Source organism: Stegodyphus dumicola, chromosome 7 (genome assembly GCF_044657685.1).
Source record: "Stegodyphus dumicola isolate Sdum_Otavi_A_Nest chromosome 7, ASM4465768v1".
NCBI classification, from domain to species: Eukaryota; Metazoa; Arthropoda; class Arachnida; order Araneae; family Eresidae; genus Stegodyphus; species Stegodyphus dumicola.
In genome coordinates this window covers 72,802,104-72,824,366 of record NC_140774.1, presented here as the reverse complement: position 1 = coordinate 72,824,366, position 22,263 = coordinate 72,802,104, and the positions used below count along the sequence as shown (strand labels likewise).

General features: G+C 35.3%; 1 protein-coding gene across 4 annotated transcripts in view; it reads left to right on the top strand.

Annotated features, from left to right (window-relative positions):
• LOC118189638 (potassium channel subfamily T member 1-like) overlaps window positions 1-22,263 on the top strand; it is a 567,007-nt gene that overhangs the window by 521,782 nt on the left and 22,962 nt on the right. For all 4 annotated transcript variants that reach the window (XM_085820454.1, XM_085820457.1, XM_085820455.1 and 1 more), the window contains one exon: window positions 18,977-19,100. In XM_085820454.1, the coding sequence (XP_085676580.1) occupies window positions 18,977-19,100 (124 nt within the window). The remainder of the gene's footprint in view (window positions 1-18,976; window positions 19,101-22,263) is intronic.

Sequence of the window (22,263 nt, the reverse complement as noted above, 5' to 3'; positions counted from 1 at the left end):
TCTCGAACATTCTAAAGGACAAAACGCGCGAAATCATGACTTGGCGAAAATTGCCTCCCTTTCCCTGCTTCTTTCACAATGAATAAAAGTTTGTACAAGATTTGCAAATAGAGGAAAATAAATAATACTCTTTTATACTAAATAATATTTCCCGAAGCATCTGTTTCTCCCCAAAATTAAAGCCTTAAATAATTCAGAATCAAAATAAAATTAAAATTTCCATAAATCATAAAATCATTCACTTAGTTTTTACAACGCTATCAGATAATTTCTCTACATAACATTCCTTTCCCCTAAGGAATTAAATTTTGGTAAACCAAAATTTAGCAGACAGACACTTCTTGAAATACCATGACTCATACTGTGCAATAAGGCTAAAGGATAACATAATGTAACAATATTTCACACGACTACTTGGTACAGTGACATTACTGACACATTAAATTTAAAGTCCAAAATGTGCAAGTAAAACAACAAGATTAATCAAAGCAATTACTAATTTAATACTCAAGGAAGATCATTAAAAAACAATTAATCAAAACATCAATTAAATCACTTAATTAATTAAACCTAGAAATACTCAGAACACATACAAAAATAAAAATAAAAATAAGGCGTTAATCACAAACAAAATATGTCTAAGATCAATCAATAATTTTATGACAAAAAGAATTTCTCTTTTTTTTTTTTCAGTTCATTGCATCACATTAGTGTTGCAGTCTCTGTGTGGCCACATTTCTGAACGTTTATTTATCTATTCATTCCTTTTCAGTCCATTAATGTAAACAATTTCACCTGAGGTCGAACACATTCTACTATTGCGACAATTTCTGCTGAGCACAATCATGGAGTACATTAAATGAGTACGGAGTTGTCAATGCAAGCGAGGGAAAACCCTGTAGTTAGAAATCATTGTGTTAACAACTCCCCCCTGCAGCCTTCAACGCGAGAAAATGAAAGCAACCAACCCCGGAATGTGAACTCAGCACCACAATACTCCTTAGTAGAGGAACTTGACCTTAAAAGAAACCAGATTTCACCCTCCTACGTCTCACCTTCGACCAAGGAAGAACAATCACTCTTTCAAAGTTGAAGACTTTATCTTTCAATTTTTCCCTTACGATAGATAAGCCACTGAATGTGTTCGAATACACAGACCCGAAGAAAGAAATAATCTAATCCAATTGTTCACACCAAAAAAAATGAAATATATAAAAATAAGATGATTAACGCGCCGCAGATACATAAAATACATTCCTGAGAAAATAAACACACTAATAATTCACACAATTCCAAATAAAATATGTCACATGAACGTATTCGAATAAGGAGTAAAGACCCCTAAGTACTACGAAATTGAATAACTTCCAGGAATGAATCCCAAACAATCACGTCTAAGAACAGAAGCGGCCTGATCAGGGCCCAGCATCAGAAAAGAAAAGAACGTTACAACACAAGGAACCTCGGAACCAGCCGAAAATACCCCACACAAAAAAATCAGAAAGAAAGAAAACGTGATTGTTCAAAAATTCGATCCAACCAAAATCAATTCCGAAAATAGCATCCAGAATACGCTGTGCAAATACCAATTAGAATTTTATCCAAAACACACACAAAAATAATACTAATACCTAATGCATGTACAAAATAACGTTTGGCCAAAAATTTACAAATACTACCAAGATACACATATACACATAAAATGAAAATACAATTAAACTGTAAAAATTTCGTACATAATTCAAATGAGCAATGAGATCAGTGATACTTAAAAAAAAATTTTAAACTGCAATACCTAAACAAATACACACATAAGCATTATGTTAAACCATATCGAGTCAAAAATATTTCACTGTAATCCAAATCAAGCCAAAAAAGTCAACCAGCAAGAGTGAAGTGTCGCTAAAAATTCAAACCTCACGGTAAACACTAGTGAGTAACAACACCATATTTAAGTCCCCTTAGTAAGACAACACCAAAAAGAATTCAGTAATTCTAAAAATTCATTAGGTCCCCAAAAAAAAATTTCAACTAGTCAAAGAAATCAATCAAAGTTGGACTGAAGCACGTTACTAGAACACTAAATAAAATATCACAAATCAAGAAAGCGTTCAAAACAAACCCCCCAATTTTAGGCAAAAACTGAGATCTATTCTGCATCAGACCCTTCCAAAATGTTGTATAGTAACCTAAGTAGCAGCCTTCAGCAACACCTCCACCCAAACAATAGAAACAAAGTAACTCTTTACCGCGTCCATGTAAACTGAGAAAAGCGCTGTATTATGAATGACAGACTCAAACTTTACGTATCAAGCAAACCTCCAGACACGTTGAAAGAGAACATAAGATCTCTAATCTCGGAAAGAAAAGTGCGCTGACTGAAACGTTACAATTCTGAACCAACACAATGAAAAAGATACAACAATAGTTTTCTCAGATAACAAGTTCCTGTTTGCCCCGGTATAAGAGGTCAAGTGCCACCATGAAGTGCAAGTATTTACAAGAAAAACGAGCTTTCAGGACATTACAACTTCACGCAAGACCTAACTGCAAGCAACAAATGCAAAGTTCTCAAAAGTGCTAAACTAAAAAAAAAAAAAAAAAAATACTCATAACTCGTAACTCAAAATCCCTAAAAATCACACAATTGAAATCCATAACTCAAATTCTAATATTTTCCTATGACCACAGAAATCCCAATTCTTCCACAGAAACCAAACATCAGAGAACTTACATTTTACGGACCTTGGCAGAAACCACCAAAACAAAACAAAAACCTGATACAACTATCTTGATACTACCAATTCAAATATAAAACTTAAGCCAAAACAAGAATTGACCCCAAATTCAGCAACAAGTCCAACCAAGAAAGAAAATTCAATAACTCAAATCAAATCTATTACGATTCACTAGCAAATTCAAGACAAACTACTTGTAATCAACAGAAAATTCCCACACATGAGTACAGAGCAAAAGTAACTAATCTTCTCAAACTTATTTCAAACATTTTCACAAAACAAATTCCCGTTGTCACAAAATTCTCATTAAACTTCACTTTCTACAATTCACAAGACTAAATTTCTACTGTTTAAACAATTCTCACATGACAACTCTTCACAAACTTAAAACTCAGAAGATAACTAATCTCAATTACTCTGACTCATTAAACTAATTAGAACCTCACTCAAGCTGAAGAATTCAATCCAAACAAATTAAATAACCAAACATCACTATTGCTGATCTCAGGCAAAAATTCAAATCTAACCCGTGTTAATTTTAAAACAGAATTTTGCAATTGAAAAACAATCTACAATTTTTTTAACTCATTCATTTGTATCATTATGCCTTAAGAACTTATAAAATTCATTGCTCAATACTAATTTAAATTTTCTAACACATTACACAATATACTGGAATCATATCAAAACATTGTAATTCAAAAAGCAATAATATACTACGCTAGATAATTATGAAAACATTACATACATTTCACAAAATATTATTCAATTCATTCAAAAAAATCAAAATTTCTCTAACGTTACCCCTCACAATTACACATGTCACAAGATTCTAGGTTAAATAATTAGCAAAAACACACACACAAAAAAAATTTCTAGCTACGCATAGCTATGGCTTGTCTCATTCAGTCAAATAATTAGAGTCTTTAATCTCTTTCTCTTAGAAGTGCTCAAAAAATGAGTCCAGTTTTTACCGACAAGCACTCGAAACTTTATACAAGGATACACAAATAGCATAGGATTATCGTGAAATAATTCATTTTCCATCTTGTATCATAAATCAGTACGTCGAAAATCAAAAATACACATCTAGAAAACACTCAAGGATTTTCAACAGTAAGAATGTACAGTACCTATTCTGCTACATTAAAATATATATTTTTCCTAATTTTAAAGTTCAATTCTGTTTGCCTAACGTTAAAGTCCAAAATTTTTGAAATTCACACACATTTTCAAACTTTATCACTCTCGTATTAACAAATAAGCAAACACAAATCAAAAACTCTAATTAATCCTAGCACATAAAATTTAACTCCCTCCTTAAAAAGTAAATTACACAAAATAATAAATTCAAAAAATGAGTTACCGATTCGATCCTTCACTAAGCAGAGGTCACGGCACCAGTGTTAAATCGAGAAAGTTTCGTCGTGAGAGGATCGAATAAACACAAAAAAAAATATAGAACTTATCTGGTGGGGACATCTTGCAGCGGAGGACTCTTATCTTATCCCGCGTTGATGTCGGCCGGGCTCATCTTGACACTGGTTCTAAAAATGTAGACTCCACTTCACTACTGTAGAACAGAAACAGGAGCACTGCTGCCCAGGACGGCTATCCGCTTGGTCCTGAAAGTCCTATGTCAACACGCAGGTAACTCGTTCAAATTTCGCCGGTCAGAAACGTTGTTGCTAGGAAATTACTGCTCGCCTGTTCTTACTCATCCCAAGAGCAAGCTTCACGGGTAACGTCCCAAGTAAGTTCCACCCACCAGTCAGTAAGGGAGAGAATCCAACTCCAATTTTCTTCAAGCCAGTTTTCAAGAGCAACGTCCACAAGTCCAGCAAACCCGAAAGTCAGCGAGTCCAAGAGTAAGTGTGTCCAGAGAAAGTGTGTCTCGCCTCTTAACCAAACGCGGCCGGGGAGCATATTTGCCGCTCCCCGCCGGAAAACATCCCGCTTCGTAATTACATTTTGTCCAGCAAGCCCGAAAATCAGCGAGTCAGTCAGAGAGTGCCTAAGCGAGTCCAGAGTAAGTGTGTCTCGCCTCTTAACCAAACGCGGCCGGGGAGCATATTTGCCGCTCCCCGCCGGAAAACATCCCGCTTCGTAATTACATTTTGTCCAGCAAGCCCGCAAATCAGCGAGTCAGTCCGAGAGTCAGCCAAAAGTAAGTGTGTATCCAACTCGAATTTCCTTCTTCTCCTTCACCAAACGGGCTCCCACTATGGCTTCACTTATCGCCCCCTTAATTATGGCAAAATCTTCGTTTTCAACTCCAGGATGCGGAAATAAGGGTGATCGCGCATGCGCGCCCTTCTTCACTTAGCCAACAACCGGACCCTCAATCGCCAAAAACCTGAATGACTTACATTGAAAGACAAGTAGCAACCTTTGACCTTTCCGTCACGTACTTTCCTCTCTTAAGGTCAACTAACAATGAAAATTCTTTCTCGAACATTCTAAAGGACAAAACGCGCGAAATCATGACTTGGCGAAAATTGCCTCCCTTTCCCTGCTTCTTTCACAATGAATAAAAGTTTGTACAAGATTTGCAAATAGAGGAAAATAAATAATACTCTTTTATACTAAATAATATTTCCCGAAGCATCTGTTTCTCCCCAAAATTAAAGCCTTAAATAATTCAGAATCAAAATAAAATTAAAATTTCCATAAATCATAAAATCATTCACTTAGTTTTTACAACGCTATCAGATAATTTCTCTACATAACATTCCTTTCCCCTAAGGAATTAAATTTTGGTAAACCAAAATTTAGCAGACAGACACTTCTTGAAATACCATGACTCATACTGTGCAATAAGGCTAAAGGATAACATAATGTAACAATATTTCACACGACTACTTGGTACAGTGACATTACTGACACATTAAATTTAAAGTCCAAAATGTGCAAGTAAAACAACAAGATTAATCAAAGCAATTACTAATTTAATACTCAAGGAAGATCATTAAAAAACAATTAATCAAAACATCAATTAAATCACTTAATTAATTAAACCTAGAAATACTCAGAACACATACAAAAATAAAAATAAAAATAAGGCGTTAATCACAAACAAAATATGTCTAAGATCAATCAATAATTTTATGACAAAAAGAATTTCTCTTTTTTTTTTTTTTCAGTTCATTGCATCACATTAGTGTTGCAGTCTCTGTGTGGCCACATTTCTGAACGTTTATTTATCTATTCATTCCTTTTCAGTCCATTAATGTAAACAATTTCACCTGAGGTCGAACACATTCTACTATTGCGACAATTTCTGCTGAGCACAATCATGGAGTACATTAAATGAGTACGGAGTTGTCAATGCAAGCGAGGGAAAACCCTGTAGTTAGAAATCATTGTGTTAACAACTCCCCCCTGCAGCCTTCAACGCGAGAAAATGAAAGCAACCAACCCCGGAATGTGAACTCAGCACCACAATACTCCTTAGTAGAGGAACTTGACCTTAAAAGAAACCAGATTTCACCCTCCTACGTCTCACCTTCGACCAAGGAAGAACAATCACTCTTTCAAAGTTGAAGAAGACTTTATCTTTCAATTTTTCCCTTACGATAGATAAGCCACTGAATGTGTTCGAATACACACACCCGAAGAAAGAAATAATCTAATCCAATTGTTCACACCAAAAAAAAAATGAAATATATAAAAATAAGATGATTAACGCGCCGCAGATACATAAAATACATTCCTGAGAAAATAAACACACTAATAATTCACACAATTCCAAATAAAATATGTCACATGAACGTATTCGAATAAGGAGTAAAGACCCCTAAGTACTACGAAATTGAATAACTTCCAGGAATGAATCCCAAACAATCACGTCTAAGAACAGAAGCGGCCTGATCAGGGCCCAGCATCAGAAAAGAAAAGAACGTTACAACACAAGGAACCTCGGAACTAGCCGAAAATACCCCACACAAAAAAATCAGAAAGAAAGAAAACGTGATTGTTCAAAAATTCGATCCAACCAAAATCAATTCCGAAAATAGCATCCAGAATACGCTGTGCAAATACCAATTAGAATTTTATCCAAAACACACACAAAAATAATACTAATACCTAATGCATGTACAAAATAACGTTTGGCCAAAAATTTACAAATACTACCAAGATACACATATACACATAAAATGAAAATACAATTAAACTGTAAAAATTTCGTACATAATTCAAATGAGCAATGAGATCAGTGATACTTAAAAAAAAATTTTAAACTGCAATACCTAAACAAATACACACATAAGCATTATGTTAAACCATATCGAGTCAAAAATATTTCACTGTAATCCAAATCAAGCCAAAAAAGTCAACCAGCAAGAGTGAAGTGTCGCTAAAAATTCAAACCTCACGGTAAACACTAGTGAGTAACAACACCATATTTAAGTCCCCTTAGTAAGACAACACCAAAAAGAATTCAGTAATTCTAAAAATTCATTAGGTCCCCAAAAAAAAATTTCAACTAGTCAAAGAAATCAATCAAAGTTGGACTGAAGCACGTTACTAGAACACTAAATAAAATATCACAAATCAAGAAAGCGTTCAAAACAAACCCCCCAATTTTAGGCAAAAACTGAGATCTATTCTGCATCAGACCCTTCCAAAATGTTGTATAGTAACCTAAGTAGCAGCCTTCAGCAACACCTCCACCCAAACAATAGAAACAAAGTAACTCTTTACCGCGTCCATGTAAGCTGAGAAAAGCGCTGTATTATGAATGACAGACTCAAACTTTACGTATCAAGCAAACCTCCAGACACGTTGAAAGAGAACATAAGATCTCTAATCTCGGAAAGAAAAGTGCGCTGACTGAAACGTTACAATTCTGAACCAACACAATGAAAAAGATACAACAATAGTTTTCTCAGATAACAAGTTCCTGTTTGCCCCGGTGTAAGAGGTCAAGTGCCACCATGAAGTGCAAGTATTTACAAGAAAAACGAGCTTTCAGGACATTACAACTTCACGCAAGACCTAACTGCAAGCAACAAATGCAAAGTTCTCAAAAGTGCTAAACTAAAAAAAAAAAAAAATACTCATAACTCGTAACTCAAAATCCCTAAAAATCACACAATTGAAATCCATAACTCAAATTCTAATATTTTCCTATGACCACAGAAATCCCAATTCTTCCACAGAAACCAAACATCAGAGAACTTACATTTTACGGACCTTGGCAGAAACCACCAAAACAAAACAAAAACCTGATACAACTATCTTGATACTACCAATTCAAATATAAAACTTAAGCCAAAACAAGAATTGACCCCAAATTCAGCAACAAGTCCAACCAAGAAAGAAAATTCAATAACTCAAATCAAATCTATTACGATTCACTAGCAAATTCAAGACAAACTACTTGTAATCAACAGAAAATTCCCACACATGAGTACAGAGCAAAAGTAACTAATCTTCTCAAACTTATTTCAAACATTTTCACAAAACAAATTCCCGTTGTCACAAAATTCTCATTAAACTTCACTTTCTACAATTCACAAGACTAAATTTCTACTGTTTAAACAATTCTCACATGACAACTCTTCACAAACTTAAAACTCAGAAGATAACTAATCTCAATTACTCTGACTCATTAAACTAATTAGAACCTCACTCAAGCTGAAGAATTCAATCCAAACAAATTAAATAACCAAACATCACTATTGCTGATCTCAGGCAAAAATTCAAATCTAACCCGTGTTAATTTTAAAACAGAATTTTGCAATTGAAAAACAATCTACAATTTTTTTAACTCATTCATTTGTATCATTATGCCTTAAGAACTTATAAAATTCATTGCTCAATACTAATTTAAATTTTCTAACACATTACACAATATACTGGAATCATATCAAAACATTGTAATTCAAAAAGCAATAATATACTACGCTAGATAATTATGAAAACATTACATACATTTCACAAAATATTATTCAATTCATTCAAAAAAATCAAAATTTCTCTAACGTTACCCCTCACAATTACACATTTCACAAGATTCTAGGTTAAATAATTAGCAAAAACACACACACAAAAAAAATTTCTAGCTACGCATAGCTATGGCTTGTCTCATTCAGTCAAATAATTAGAGTCTTTAATCTCTTTCTCTTAGAAGTGCTCAAAAAATGAGTCCAGTTTTTACCGACAAGCACTCGAAACTTTATACAAGGATACACAAATAGCATAGGATTATCGTGAAATAATTCATTTTCCATCTTGTATCATAAATCAGTACGTCGAAAATCAAAAATACACATCTAGAAAACACTCAAGGATTTTCAACAGTAAGAATGTACAATACCTATTCTGCTACATTAAAATATATATTTTTCCTAATTTTAAAGTTCAATTCTGTTTGCCTAACGTTAAAGTCCAAAATTTTTGAAATTCACACACATTTTCAAACTTTATCACTCTCGTATTAACAAATAAGCAAACACAAATCAAAAACTCTAATTAATCCTAGCACATAAAATTTAACTCCCTCCTTAAAAAGTAAATTACACAAAATAATAAATTCAAAAAATGAGTTACCGATTCGATCCTTCACTAAGCAGAGGTCACGGCACCAGTGTTAAATCGAGAAAGTTTCGTCGTGAGAGGATCGAATAAACACAAAAAAAAAAGATAGAACTTATCTGGTGGGGACATCTTGCAGCGGAGGACTCTTATCTTATCCCGCGTTGATGTCGGCCGGGCTCATCTTGACACTGGTTCTAAAAATGTAGACTCCACTTCACTACTGTAGAACAGAAACAGGAGCACTGCTGCCCAGGACGGCTATCCGCTTGGTCCTGAAAGTCCTATGTCAACACGCAGGTAACTCGTTCAAATTTCGCCGGTCAGAAACGTTGTTGCTAGGAAATTACTGCTCGCCTGTTCTTACTCATCCCAAGAGCAAGCTTCACGGGTAACGTCCCAAGTAAGTTCCACCCACCAGTCAGTAAGGGAGAGAATCCAACTCCAATTTTCTTCAAGCCAGTTTTCAAGAGCAACGTCCACAAGTCCAGCAAACCCGAAAGTCAGCGAGTCCAAGAGTAAGTGTGTCCAGAGAAAGTGTGTCTCGCCTCTTAACCAAACGCGGCCGGGGAGCATATTTGCCGCTCCCCGCCGGAAAACATCCCGCTTCGTAATTACATTTTGTCCAGCAAGCCCGAAAATCAGCGAGTCAGTCAGAGAGTGCCTAAGCGAGTCCAGAGTAAGTGTGTCTCGCCTCTTAACCAAACGCGGCCGGGGAGCATATTTGCCGCTCCCCGCCGGAAAACATCCCGCTTCGTAATTACATTTTGTCCAGCAAGCCCGCAAATCAGCGAGTCAGTCCGAGAGTCAGCCAAAAGTAAGTGTGTATCCAACTCGAATTTCCTTCTTCTCCTTCACCAAACGGGCTCCCACTATGGCTTCACTTATCGCCCCCTTAATTATGGCAAAATCTTCGTTTTCAACTCCAGAATGCGGAAATAAGGGTGATCGCGCATGCGCGCCCTTCTTCACTTAGCCAACAACCGGACCCTCAATCGCCAAAAACCTGAATGACTTACATTGAAAGACAAGTAGCAACCTTTGACCTTTCCGTCACGTACTTTCCTCTCTTAAGGTCAACTAACAATGAAAATTCTTTCTCGAACATTCTAAAGGACAAAACGCGCGAAATCATGACTTGGCGAAAATTGCCTCCCTTTCCCTGCTTCTTTCACAATGAATAAAAGTTTGTACAAGATTTGCAAATAGAGGAAAATAAATAATACTCTTTTATACTAAATAATATTTCCCGAAGCATCTGTTTCTCCCCAAAATTAAAGCCTTAAATAATTCAGAATCAAAATAAAATTAAAATTTCCATAAATCATAAAATCATTCACTTAGTTTTTACAACGCTATCAGATAATTTCTCTACATAACATTCCTTTCCCCTAAGGAATTAAATTTTGGTAAACCAAAATTTAGCAGACAGACACTTCTTGAAATACCATGACTCATACTGTGCAATAAGGCTAAAGGATAACATAATGTAACAATATTTCACACGACTACTTGGTACAGTGACATTACTGACACATTAAATTTAAAGTCCAAAATGTGCAAGTAAAACAACAAGATTAATCAAAGCAATTACTAATTTAATACTCAAGGAAGATCATTAAAAAACAATTAATCAAAACATCAATTAAATCACTTAATTAATTAAACCTAGAAATACTCAGAACACATACAAAAATAAAAATAAAAATAAGGCGTTAATCACAAACAAAATATGTCTAAGATCAATCAATAATTTTATGACAAAAAGAATTTCTCTTTTTTTTTTTTCAGTTCATTGCATCACATTAGTGTTGCAGTCTCTGTGTGGCCACATTTCTGAACGTTTATTTATCTATTCATTCCTTTTCAGTCCATTAATGTAAACAATTTCACCTGAGGTCGAACACATTCTACTATTGCGACAATTTCTGCTGAGCACAATCATGGAGTACATTAAATGAGTACGGAGTTGTCAATGCAAGCGAGGGAAAACCCTGTAGTTAGAAATCATTGTGTTAACAACTCCCCCCTGCAGCCTTCAACGCGAGAAAATGAAAGCAACCAACCCCGGAATGTGAACTCAGCACCACAATACTCCTTAGTAGAGGAACTTGACCTTAAAAGAAACCAGATTTCACCCTCCTACGTCTCACCTTCGACCAAGGAAGAACAATCACTCTTTCAAAGTTGAAGAAGACTTTATCTTTCAATTTTTCCCTTACGATAGATAAGCCACTGAATGTGTTCGAATACACACACCCGAAGAAAGAAATAATCTAATCCAATTGTTCACACCAAAAAAAAAATGAAATATATAAAAATAAGATGATTAACGCGCCGCAGATACATAAAATACATTCCTGAGAAAATAAACACACTAATAATTCACACAATTCCAAATAAAATATGTCACATGAACGTATTCGAATAAGGAGTAAAGACCCCTAAGTACTACGAAATTGAATAACTTCCAGGAATGAATCCCAAACAATCACGTCTAAGAACAGAAGCGGCCTGATCAGGGCCCAGCATCAGAAAAGAAAAGAACGTTACAACACAAGGAACCTCGGAACTAGCCGAAAATACCCCACACAAAAAAATCAGAAAGAAAGAAAACGTGATTGTTCAAAAATTCGATCCAACCAAAATCAATTCCGAAAATAGCATCCAGAATACGCTGTGCAAATACCAATTAGAATTTTATCCAAAACACACACAAAAATAATACTAATACCTAATGCATGTACAAAATAACGTTTGGCCAAAAATTTACAAATACTACCAAGATACACATATACACATAAAATGAAAATACAATTAAACTGTAAAAATTTCGTACATAATTCAAATGAGCAATGAGATCAGTGATACTTAAAAAAAAATTTTAAACTGCAATACCTAAACAAATACACACATAAGCATTATGTTAAACCATATCGAGTCAAAAATATTTCACTGTAATCCAAATCAAGCCAAAAAAGTCAACCAGCAAGAGTGAAGTGTCGCTAAAAATTCAAACCTCACGGTAAACACTAGTGAGTAACAACACCATATTTAAGTCCCCTTAGTAAGACAACACCAAAAAGAATTCAGTAATTCTAAAAATTCATTAGGTCCCCAAAAAAAAATTTCAACTAGTCAAAGAAATCAATCAAAGTTGGACTGAAGCACGTTACTAGAACACTAAATAAAATATCACAAATCAAGAAAGCGTTCAAAACAAACCCCCCAATTTTAGGCAAAAACTGAGATCTATTCTGCATCAGACCCTTCCAAAATGTTGTATAGTAACCTAAGTAGCAGCCTTCAGCAACACCTCCACCCAAACAATAGAAACAAAGTAACTCTTTACCGCGTCCATGTAAGCTGAGAAAAGCGCTGTATTATGAATGACAGACTCAAACTTTACGTATCAAGCAAACCTCCAGACACGTTGAAAGAGAACATAAGATCTCTAATCTCGGAAAGAAAAGTGCGCTGACTGAAACGTTACAATTCTGAACCAACACAATGAAAAAGATACAACAATAGTTTTCTCAGATAACAAGTTCCTGTTTGCCCCGGTGTAAGAGGTCAAGTGCCACCATGAAGTGCAAGTATTTACAAGAAAAACGAGCTTTCAGGACATTACAACTTCACGCAAGACCTAACTGCAAGCAACAAATGCAAAGTTCTCAAAAGTGCTAAACTAAAAAAAAAAAAAAAAAAAAATACTCATAACTCGTAACTCAAAATCCCTAAAAATCACACAATTGAAATCCATAACTCAAATTCTAATATTTTCCTATGACCACAGAAATCCCAATTCTTCCACAGAAACCAAACATCAGAGAACTTACATTTTACGGACCTTGGCAGAAACCACCAAAACAAAACAAAAACCTGATACAACTATCTTGATACTACCAATTCAAATATAAAACTTAAGCCAAAACAAGAATTGACCCCAAATTCAGCAACAAGTCCAACCAAGAAAGAAAATTCAATAACTCAAATCAAATCTATTACGATTCACTAGCAAATTCAAGACAAACTACTTGTAATCAACAGAAAATTCCCACACATGAGTACAGAGCAAAAGTAACTAATCTTCTCAAACTTATTTCAAACATTTTCACAAAACAAATTCCCGTTGTCACAAAATTCTCATTAAACTTCACTTTCTACAATTCACAAGACTAAATTTCTACTGTTTAAACAATTCTCACATGACAACTCTTCACAAACTTAAAACTCAGAAGATAACTAATCTCAATTACTCTGACTCATTAAACTAATTAGAACCTCACTCAAGCTGAAGAATTCAATCCAAACAAATTAAATAACCAAACATCACTATTGCTGATCTCAGGCAAAAATTCAAATCTAACCCGTGTTAATTTTAAAACAGAATTTTGCAATTGAAAAACAATCTACAATTTTTTTAACTCATTCATTTGTATCATTATGCCTTAAGAACTTATAAAATTCATTGCTCAATACTAATTTAAATTTTCTAACACATTACACAATATACTGGAATCATATCAAAACATTGTAATTCAAAAAGCAATAATATACTACGCTAGATAATTATGAAAACATTACATACATTTCACAAAATATTATTCAATTCATTCAAAAAAATCAAAATTTCTCTAACGTTACCCCTCACAATTACACATGTCACAAGATTCTAGGTTAAATAATTAGCAAAAACACACACACAAAAAAAATTTCTAGCTACGCATAGCTATGGCTTGTCTCATTCAGTCAAATAATTAGAGTCTTTAATCTCTTTCTCTTAGAAGTGCTCAAAAAATGAGTCCAGTTTTTACCGACAAGCACTCGAAACTTTATACAAGGATACACAAATAGCATAGGATTATCGTGAAATAATTCATTTTCCATCTTGTATCATAAATCAGTACGTCGAAAATCAAAAATACACATCTAGAAAACACTCAAGGATTTTCAACAGTAAGAATGTACAGTACCTATTCTGCTACATTAAAATATATATTTTTCCTAATTTTAAAGTTCAATTCTGTTTGCCTAACGTTAAAGTCCAAAATTTTTGAAATTCACACACATTTTCAAACTTTATCACTCTCGTATTAACAAATAAGCAAACACAAATCAAAAACTCTAATTAATCCTAGCACATAAAATTTAACTCCCTCCTTAAAAAGTAAATTACACAAAATAATAAATTCAAAAAATGAGTTACCGATTCGATCCTTCACTAAGCAGAGGTCACGGCACCAGTGTTAAATCGAGAAAGTTTCGTCGTGAGAGGATCGAATAAACACAAAAAAAAATATAGAACTTATCTGGTGGGGACATCTTGCAGCGGAGGACTCTTATCTTATCCCGCGTTGATGTCGGCCGGGCTCATCTTGACACTGGTTCTAAAAATGTAGACTCCACTTCACTACTGTAGAACAGAAACAGGAGCACTGCTGCCCAGGACGGCTATCCGCTTGGTCCTGAAAGTCCTATGTCAACACGCAGGTAACTCGTTCAAATTTCGCCGGTCAGAAACGTTGTTGCTAGGAAATTACTGCTCGCCTGTTCTTACTCATCCCAAGAGCAAGCTTCACGGGTAACGTCCCAAGTAAGTTCCACCCACCAGTCAGTAAGGGAGAGAATCCAACTCCAATTTTCTTCAAGCCAGTTTTCAAGAGCAACGTCCACAAGTCCAGCAAACCCGAAAGTCAGCGAGTCCAAGAGTAAGTGTGTCCAGAGAAAGTGTGTCTCGCCTCTTAACCAAACGCGGCCGGGGAGCATATTTGCCGCTCCCCGCCGGAAAACATCCCGCTTCGTAATTACATTTTGTCCAGCAAGCCCGAAAATCAGCGAGTCAGTCAGAGAGTGCCTAAGCGAGTCCAGAGTAAGTGTGTCTCGCCTCTTAACCAAACGCGGCCGGGGAGCATATTTGCCGCTCCCCGCCGGAAAACATCCCGCTTCGTAATTACATTTTGTCCAGCAAGCCCGCAAATCAGCGAGTCAGTCCGAGAGTCAGCCAAAAGTAAGTGTGTATCCAACTCGAATTTCCTTCTTCTCCTTCACCAAACGGGCTCCCACTATGGCTTCACTTATCGCCCCCTTAATTATGGCAAAATCTTCGTTTTCAACTCCAGAATGCGGAAATAAGGGTGATCGCGCATGCGCGCCCTTCTTCACTTAGCCAACAACCGGACCCTCAATCGCCAAAAACCTGAATGACTTACATTGAAAGACAAGTAGCAACCTTTGACCTTTCCGTCACGTACTTTCCTCTCTTAAGGTCAACTAACAATAAAAATTCTTTCTCGAACATTCTAAAGGACAAAACGCGCGAAATCATGACTTGGCGAAAATTGCCTCCCTTTCCCTGCTTCTTTCACAATGAATAAAAGTTTGTACAAGATTTGCAAATAGAGGAAAATAAATAATACTCTTTTATACTAAATAATATTTCTCGAAGCATCTGTTTCTCCCCAAAATTAAAGCCTTAAATTAAATAATTCAGAATGAAAATAAAATTTAAATTTCCATAAATCATAAAATCATTCACTTAGTTTTTACAACGCTATCAGATAATTTCTCTACATAACAAAAAACAGTAAAATTAGACAAGATGTATATTACACTACAAATAGTAAAACAGCATATATAAGAAAAAATAACTTAGTTGAATGTATAAACATAAAATGTACCACTAGTCTTGTATTCTTTTTACAAACAGCACAATTCCCTTTAATTAGAAATTCGTTCTCTTACTTCCACTTAAATAATTATTTAAAAGTTACTGTAGCAAAATACATATTAAAATCATACGTATAACAATTTATGGGGAAAATTTTCCAGAAGCCAGAAACCAAGAATTCGAAGCAACTTTTTGTAGCCGTAGAAATAATTTTAACCGTATAAATCTGTGTGTTTTTGAAGCACCAACGGCTCACACGGCTTCAAACATTACAAAACCAAGCCCACCAGCGGTAGAGCGGTAAAGTCTCTGAACACTGGTAGTTTAGTCCAAGGTTTGAATCCCGCGAACGGGCTGGCTGCATGGGCATTTTCGTGGTTTTCCATGTGTAACGTGTAATGAGCCAGTTTCGCTTAGAAAGTCCTCCACGAAGGCATCCCTCCCCTTAGGTAGATAGCCCTCGAAGCTTTGCCATAATCACACAAACACACACACATTACAAAACCTGTGAATCACATTCGAAGCTGCTAAACGTAAGGCTGCTTTGAATCATTGATGATGCACATCGCAGCCAAGGTGTTTAGCACAGTAGAATCATCGAAGGTCGGGAAAGAAAGTATTGGTAGTCTTTACCAATATGGATCACAAGAGATTTTAATGAGATTTTGCACACATGTATGAAATCCTATCTGTAAAAGTCACAAAACTCGCAGAGTGGCAAGAATTGATTTCAAAACCCATATTGGCCACACGCGGTAGTATTTCCGATCACTAATACCTTCCAGCTACGATGTAGATCTTGTGCTTAGATATCTCAATTACATAAATGAATTTCATTGAACAGTCTATTTAATTCAGGCAAAGCACGTAAGAAACATCCGTCTCCTACGTCCTCCTCCTGAAATACAACCTTGGAGTTTCTGGTCCATTAGCTGGCTGCATTTTTTTATGTCCGAGAGGATCGTTTGGTTTCTTCACCATCGGCGGGTCGTCCAGTTTACTACCGAAAGCTGCTCGTCTGAGAATGCCGTTCAGCGGGCCCTGAAACTCCTAACCCACTCACTCACTATCTCTGTCGCTTCCTTTGGATTCGCCGGCTTGAGCACCTCCGGTTTCTTCGACATCGGATGAGATGTCACCTTCTCATTAATAGCTAGAATTTGTTGTTGATGATGATGATGATGTTTTTGTTTTTCTCAGACTGTTTTGCAGTCATCAACCACTGTGAGATCCAGCCATTATCCCCAACTAAAGTGCCTCTTTTGTTTATTAGGACTAAATAATACTCAGTAGATGAATTATTGTTAAAATAGTATTTAACTACAATTTTCTCAGAAATTAGCTTCTCTTGGAAATATTGTTTTAGCTGACTTTTAACTTTTTCTAGGAGAAAAGTGCCTTAATTTTTTTTTTTTTTTTTTAAGTTCAAAGGGGCTTTGTCCCTGAAGGACAATTGTTTTCGTTTTGCGTTGAATCACTATAAACGTCCGTTTCACTTTTCAAACTGTTGCCACCAACTGTTAGAGTCCTGCATTATATTTGAAGAAATTAAATAATGAAAAATCTGCATAAATGCATGTATATTTCTCGCATTGTAATAAAACAACGATACATAGAGCCATCGAATTTTTGAATGACGTAATGCTCCTGTGAATATGGGCATGTGGAAGACCGAATTTGAAATTTGGAATTTGTTTTATTATCAATTTCATATTTTGTAAAACTTTAACGAATTTTTGATTAACAAACTCAAGATTTCAAAGCGAGCAATGGCAACACTCTACGAGGGGGGGAGGACCTTTTTATCTCCAGGGCGCGAAACTGTGTATCGGAAATTCTAAAAATATGCTCATTTTAAAATTATTTTGCGAAACTGCTATTGAACTGAATTTTATGGTTTAAGTGCAAAGAACATGATATTTAATAAATAAAGTAACACACAAAACGTTAAGAAAAACGCCCCTTTGGACGTAATTTATAATCTGAAACCTTTCAGATTTTTCTTATTTATTTATTTATTTATTTATTTTTTTTTTTATTTAGGTAATGGAGCATTTTAAACCAATGAGTATTATGTTCCTGAAAGTTAATGCTTCTTGACATGTTGATTCTTTGTGATAGAAGTGAGATTTAGTTATTTTCTTTTTGATAGAAGGTTCTTAACTTAATTAATTAATTTGTTATAGAAATTTTGATTAAACAATGTTTCAGTGAAATATCGATTTGGGGGGGTTAGATGGGGTATATTTATGATACTGGACAGTAGATTAACTAATTTATATCAATATGAATATTTTTGGATTTAAATGAAAAGTATTTAATAGCACAATTAACTAACTGAAATTTAGTTTTGAGCAAATGCGTTAGTTTTACTGTTTTATCGTTTTGTTCTCTTACTAACCAAGATTGTTTGGCTTTACATTACACAACGAGATGACAGAATAACTTAACTGTATTTTCTAGTCTAAATAAAGTCAGCAGCAAGATATATAAGTATGAAGGATATATTAACCTCCCCCCTTTTTGTCTATTTTGGATAAAACTTGGTGCTGAATTAATATTTGAATAATTAAGAAATCGAACATTGGTCCCTTACCAAAAGGAAAATTAGGTTGTATCCACTTTACAAACGGGAAAGCTACGCTAATCCCGTGCAGCCAGTCCACTCTCTAGATACAAAATTCAAGATGAACAACTAATGTTAAGCAATTTTAACCACTCGGCTATTAGGCTGCCGAAATTCTACTAAAAGTAGGAATAAGTTTAAGATATGCATTTAGCTCAATCTATTTTCCGCTGTACAGATTAAGTGAGCTTCGCAAGCAAATTTAATATACACAGCGAAAAATCGATTTTTGTTTTTACACACGACTAAAATTTTCGTTTCGCACGCGTAGTGTGTTAACTCCTCTGTGTGGTATTTTATGTTCTTTTAAATCAAACTAAAGAAAGAGTATTAGAGTAACCTTTTTATTCTGCTTGCATTCAAAATTCCTTAAATTATGTACGTAAATTTTATTATCAACAGATGTCTTTGGATTTAATGGACGATGAGGATCAGATTGCGATTCGGTCGGACGTAGAAAGGCAAGAAATTAGCAACTTGGTTCGAAACAGAATGAAGGATTTATGTCTCCCAACAGAAGATTACGGTAAGTGAAAAAATGCAAGTAACAAACAGAGTTAAGTTTTAAAACCTGATTATCGAAAATATAATAAAATAGAAATTAATAACATATTATTAAACAAAAAGAATGACAAAATTATTTAGATATAAACATGGTGATGTAGACACACATATCTTTTTCTTAGTTTCCTGTAAAATATAAATAATTATAATAATGAATAATAAATAATTCATACCTTCAAGCCTGAATGTAAACTTTCAACATTATTAGTGATCAGTATGTGTATAGTTAGTATTTCTGTAGATCACTGATATGCATATGCAGCTTGCATTTTAAAAATAAACTTTAGAAAGTGATGCATGATTACTTCCGTTGTCTTGAACCATATCTATTCGTCTTTGTCGAACATCATAGATTATGCAGATTAGAAGATTACAGTGGTAACTATATTCGAAATATGTAATTAGAGCTCTAATAATGTGAAATTCAATAAACGTCATTTAATGACGATTGTGATGAAAATTATATTAACACTAAAGTGACGATAACTATTTCAAATACTTTAAATTTATTTATATGGTCAAATATAATTAAATATATGATGCTATTTAGTTGTATGAAGTATATGTAGAACTGTAGAATTGAATGGTATTGTTGAAGTAAACTTATATTTTAATAGAAAGGCCGACGTGAAAACAAATACTTCTTGAAATAATTCAGTTAATGAAATTACATGAGAGAGATTAAGATAGATTTTAAAGAAAGATACGAACACTCATGCTTGCCTCAATAACATTATATGATGGCAGACTTGTAACACTAGATGGAAAATCTGTATATATTGTTGCGTGCGTACGGGTTCATTACGAAATCAATGCACAAGTCCGATGAAAAATGAACAAAAAATTTATTATTATCACAAAATTCTTAAATTCCATCAGATATTCTTTCAATTTTACAATATCTCACAGTAGTTATTCTCTAACTATTCAAACGTTCAAAAGAACATAATTCAAAACAGCTAAAGAAAGCTAATCCGCGAATTCGCTACAGTCAACAAGAGCAGTTTTCTAAACAACAACAAACTAAGTAACTACTACGAACTGAGAGGTTTTCCTCCTTTTATAAGATTTTAAAATCGCGTGCGAGAATTTTCTAGTACTTTCTCGAAATCAAAAAGAGATATTTATTAAATGTTTAATGCACGCGCTCTTGTATTATCAATTTTCCGGCTTACCTTTCTTTCAATATTCGTCACGCGCTGCACTGCGCGGGAAATAAAACCATTTAATTTATAATTGAACTAACATTAGCTTTTTAAATACCAAATTCGTAACACTTCCCCCTTCCCAAGGACTGCACGTCCCGGGCAGTACAATCCCTGGACAGGAAGCTAAACTTACAACTAGGGCATGAATACAATAATAAGGATTACATTACAATAATAAACATGAACAATAAATGCAATAAATAAAACAAATCAAATGCTATCAAATACAAAATACAAATCAAATGCAAAATACAAATCAAATGCAAAATACAAATCAAATGCAAAATACAAATCAAATGCAAAATACAAATCAAATACTAAATACATATTTAGAAACAAAAAGGACCATGGTCTTACACTATTTACAATTATTTACATTACGTACTATGGCCATAGTAATGAGCTAACCTGTCGTAATGAACGACTTTAGGTTTAGAGTTCGAAGACTTAAGAATCCGAACCACGACGTCATTCAGCCTGTTTAGGACTGTGTACGGACCATCCCAAGGTGACTGTAATTTAGGCCTGACTCCTTTTCGTCGAATCGGATGCCACAACCAAACCTTGTCTCCTTCGTGAAATTGATGTTCAGTAGCTCTCGTTTGTGTCTGGACTTCGCTTTCTCCGTCGCCAAGTTCACTAGAACTTGTACGGAACTTCAAGGAACTTCGCCAAGTTTACTAGAACTTGTACGGATCTTTTTCATCGTACTTCGGTGCATCACTTCAAAACGGGCCTGGACATCTTGGATGTGTTCCTCAGGCGATCAAGGAGCATCCGTATGGCGATCAAACAGGCGGTCACAAGGCAGAGGAAGGTCTCGACCGAAGAGCATCTGGAATGGAGAATAGCTGGTAGTCTTGCGTTTCTTTTCGACCCTAGTATGATTTCGGCAGCTTCCCGAACTGGGTCTTTCGGACAAGGCGTCGACATTTCCAGGCGAGGATCCCTGTTGAGGATAGATAGCCATGTCTTCAGATCCTGAAAGCAGTTTGTTGTTTTTCAGGTCTAAGGAAAAATTGTATTTCCTCAAAAAGTCCAATTTGAGTATGCATGGATCTGTAATATCCGCCACATAAGCTGTGTGATGGTAGGCGGCACTTCCAAACGTGATGTTCACGTTTAACTTCCCAGCTATGTCGATCTTGTCACCAGACGCAGTCTGAAGGGTAACACAGGATGGCGTCCAAATAAGTTTATCTTTAAACTGTTCAGCTAAATCTTTCCTAATGATAACATTAGCTCCTGTGTCAATGATCATATTGCAAGGAACTCCGTCGATATATCCATTGATGGACAGTCCGTTACTGTTGCCACTCACTGTAGAAATCTTGAGCGCTTTAAAACAACGTTTTCCATTTTCTGGCAACCTCCGTTCCTCAATATGGCCATTCATTTGTTTCCTGCGTCGTTGCTGGGAAATGATCTTATTTTCCGTACCCTGGGGTGTTCTGCATTCTTTCGTACGTGGCCTTCAACTCCACAGTACCAGCACTTTGGTTTCTTGTCACTCCTTTTCTGTTCCATGACATTTAATTGTCTGTTTAACCCGCCTTTCTTATTTTCTGTGCTTTGGGGTGTGCTGCAGTTCCTTCGTATGTGGCTTTCAATACCGCAGCTCCAGCACTTTAAGGTTGGTTTTTTTCGCACCAGTATTTCATCTCAAGGCATTCACTGGTCTTATAAGATCATCCGCTTTATTATCCGTACTCTGGGGTGTTCTGCAATGCCGTCATATATGCCCTTCAATACCACATTTCCAACACTTTAGAGCCACTTTGTTCTCACTCCTATTCCGTATCAAAGCATTGACTTCTCTAGCTAAATCATCTAAGCGAGCTATCAGTTGATCCACTGGCTCGTCGACTCGCATAGCTCTGACTGGATAGCGATCTATACTAGTTGCTTGCTGGGCTG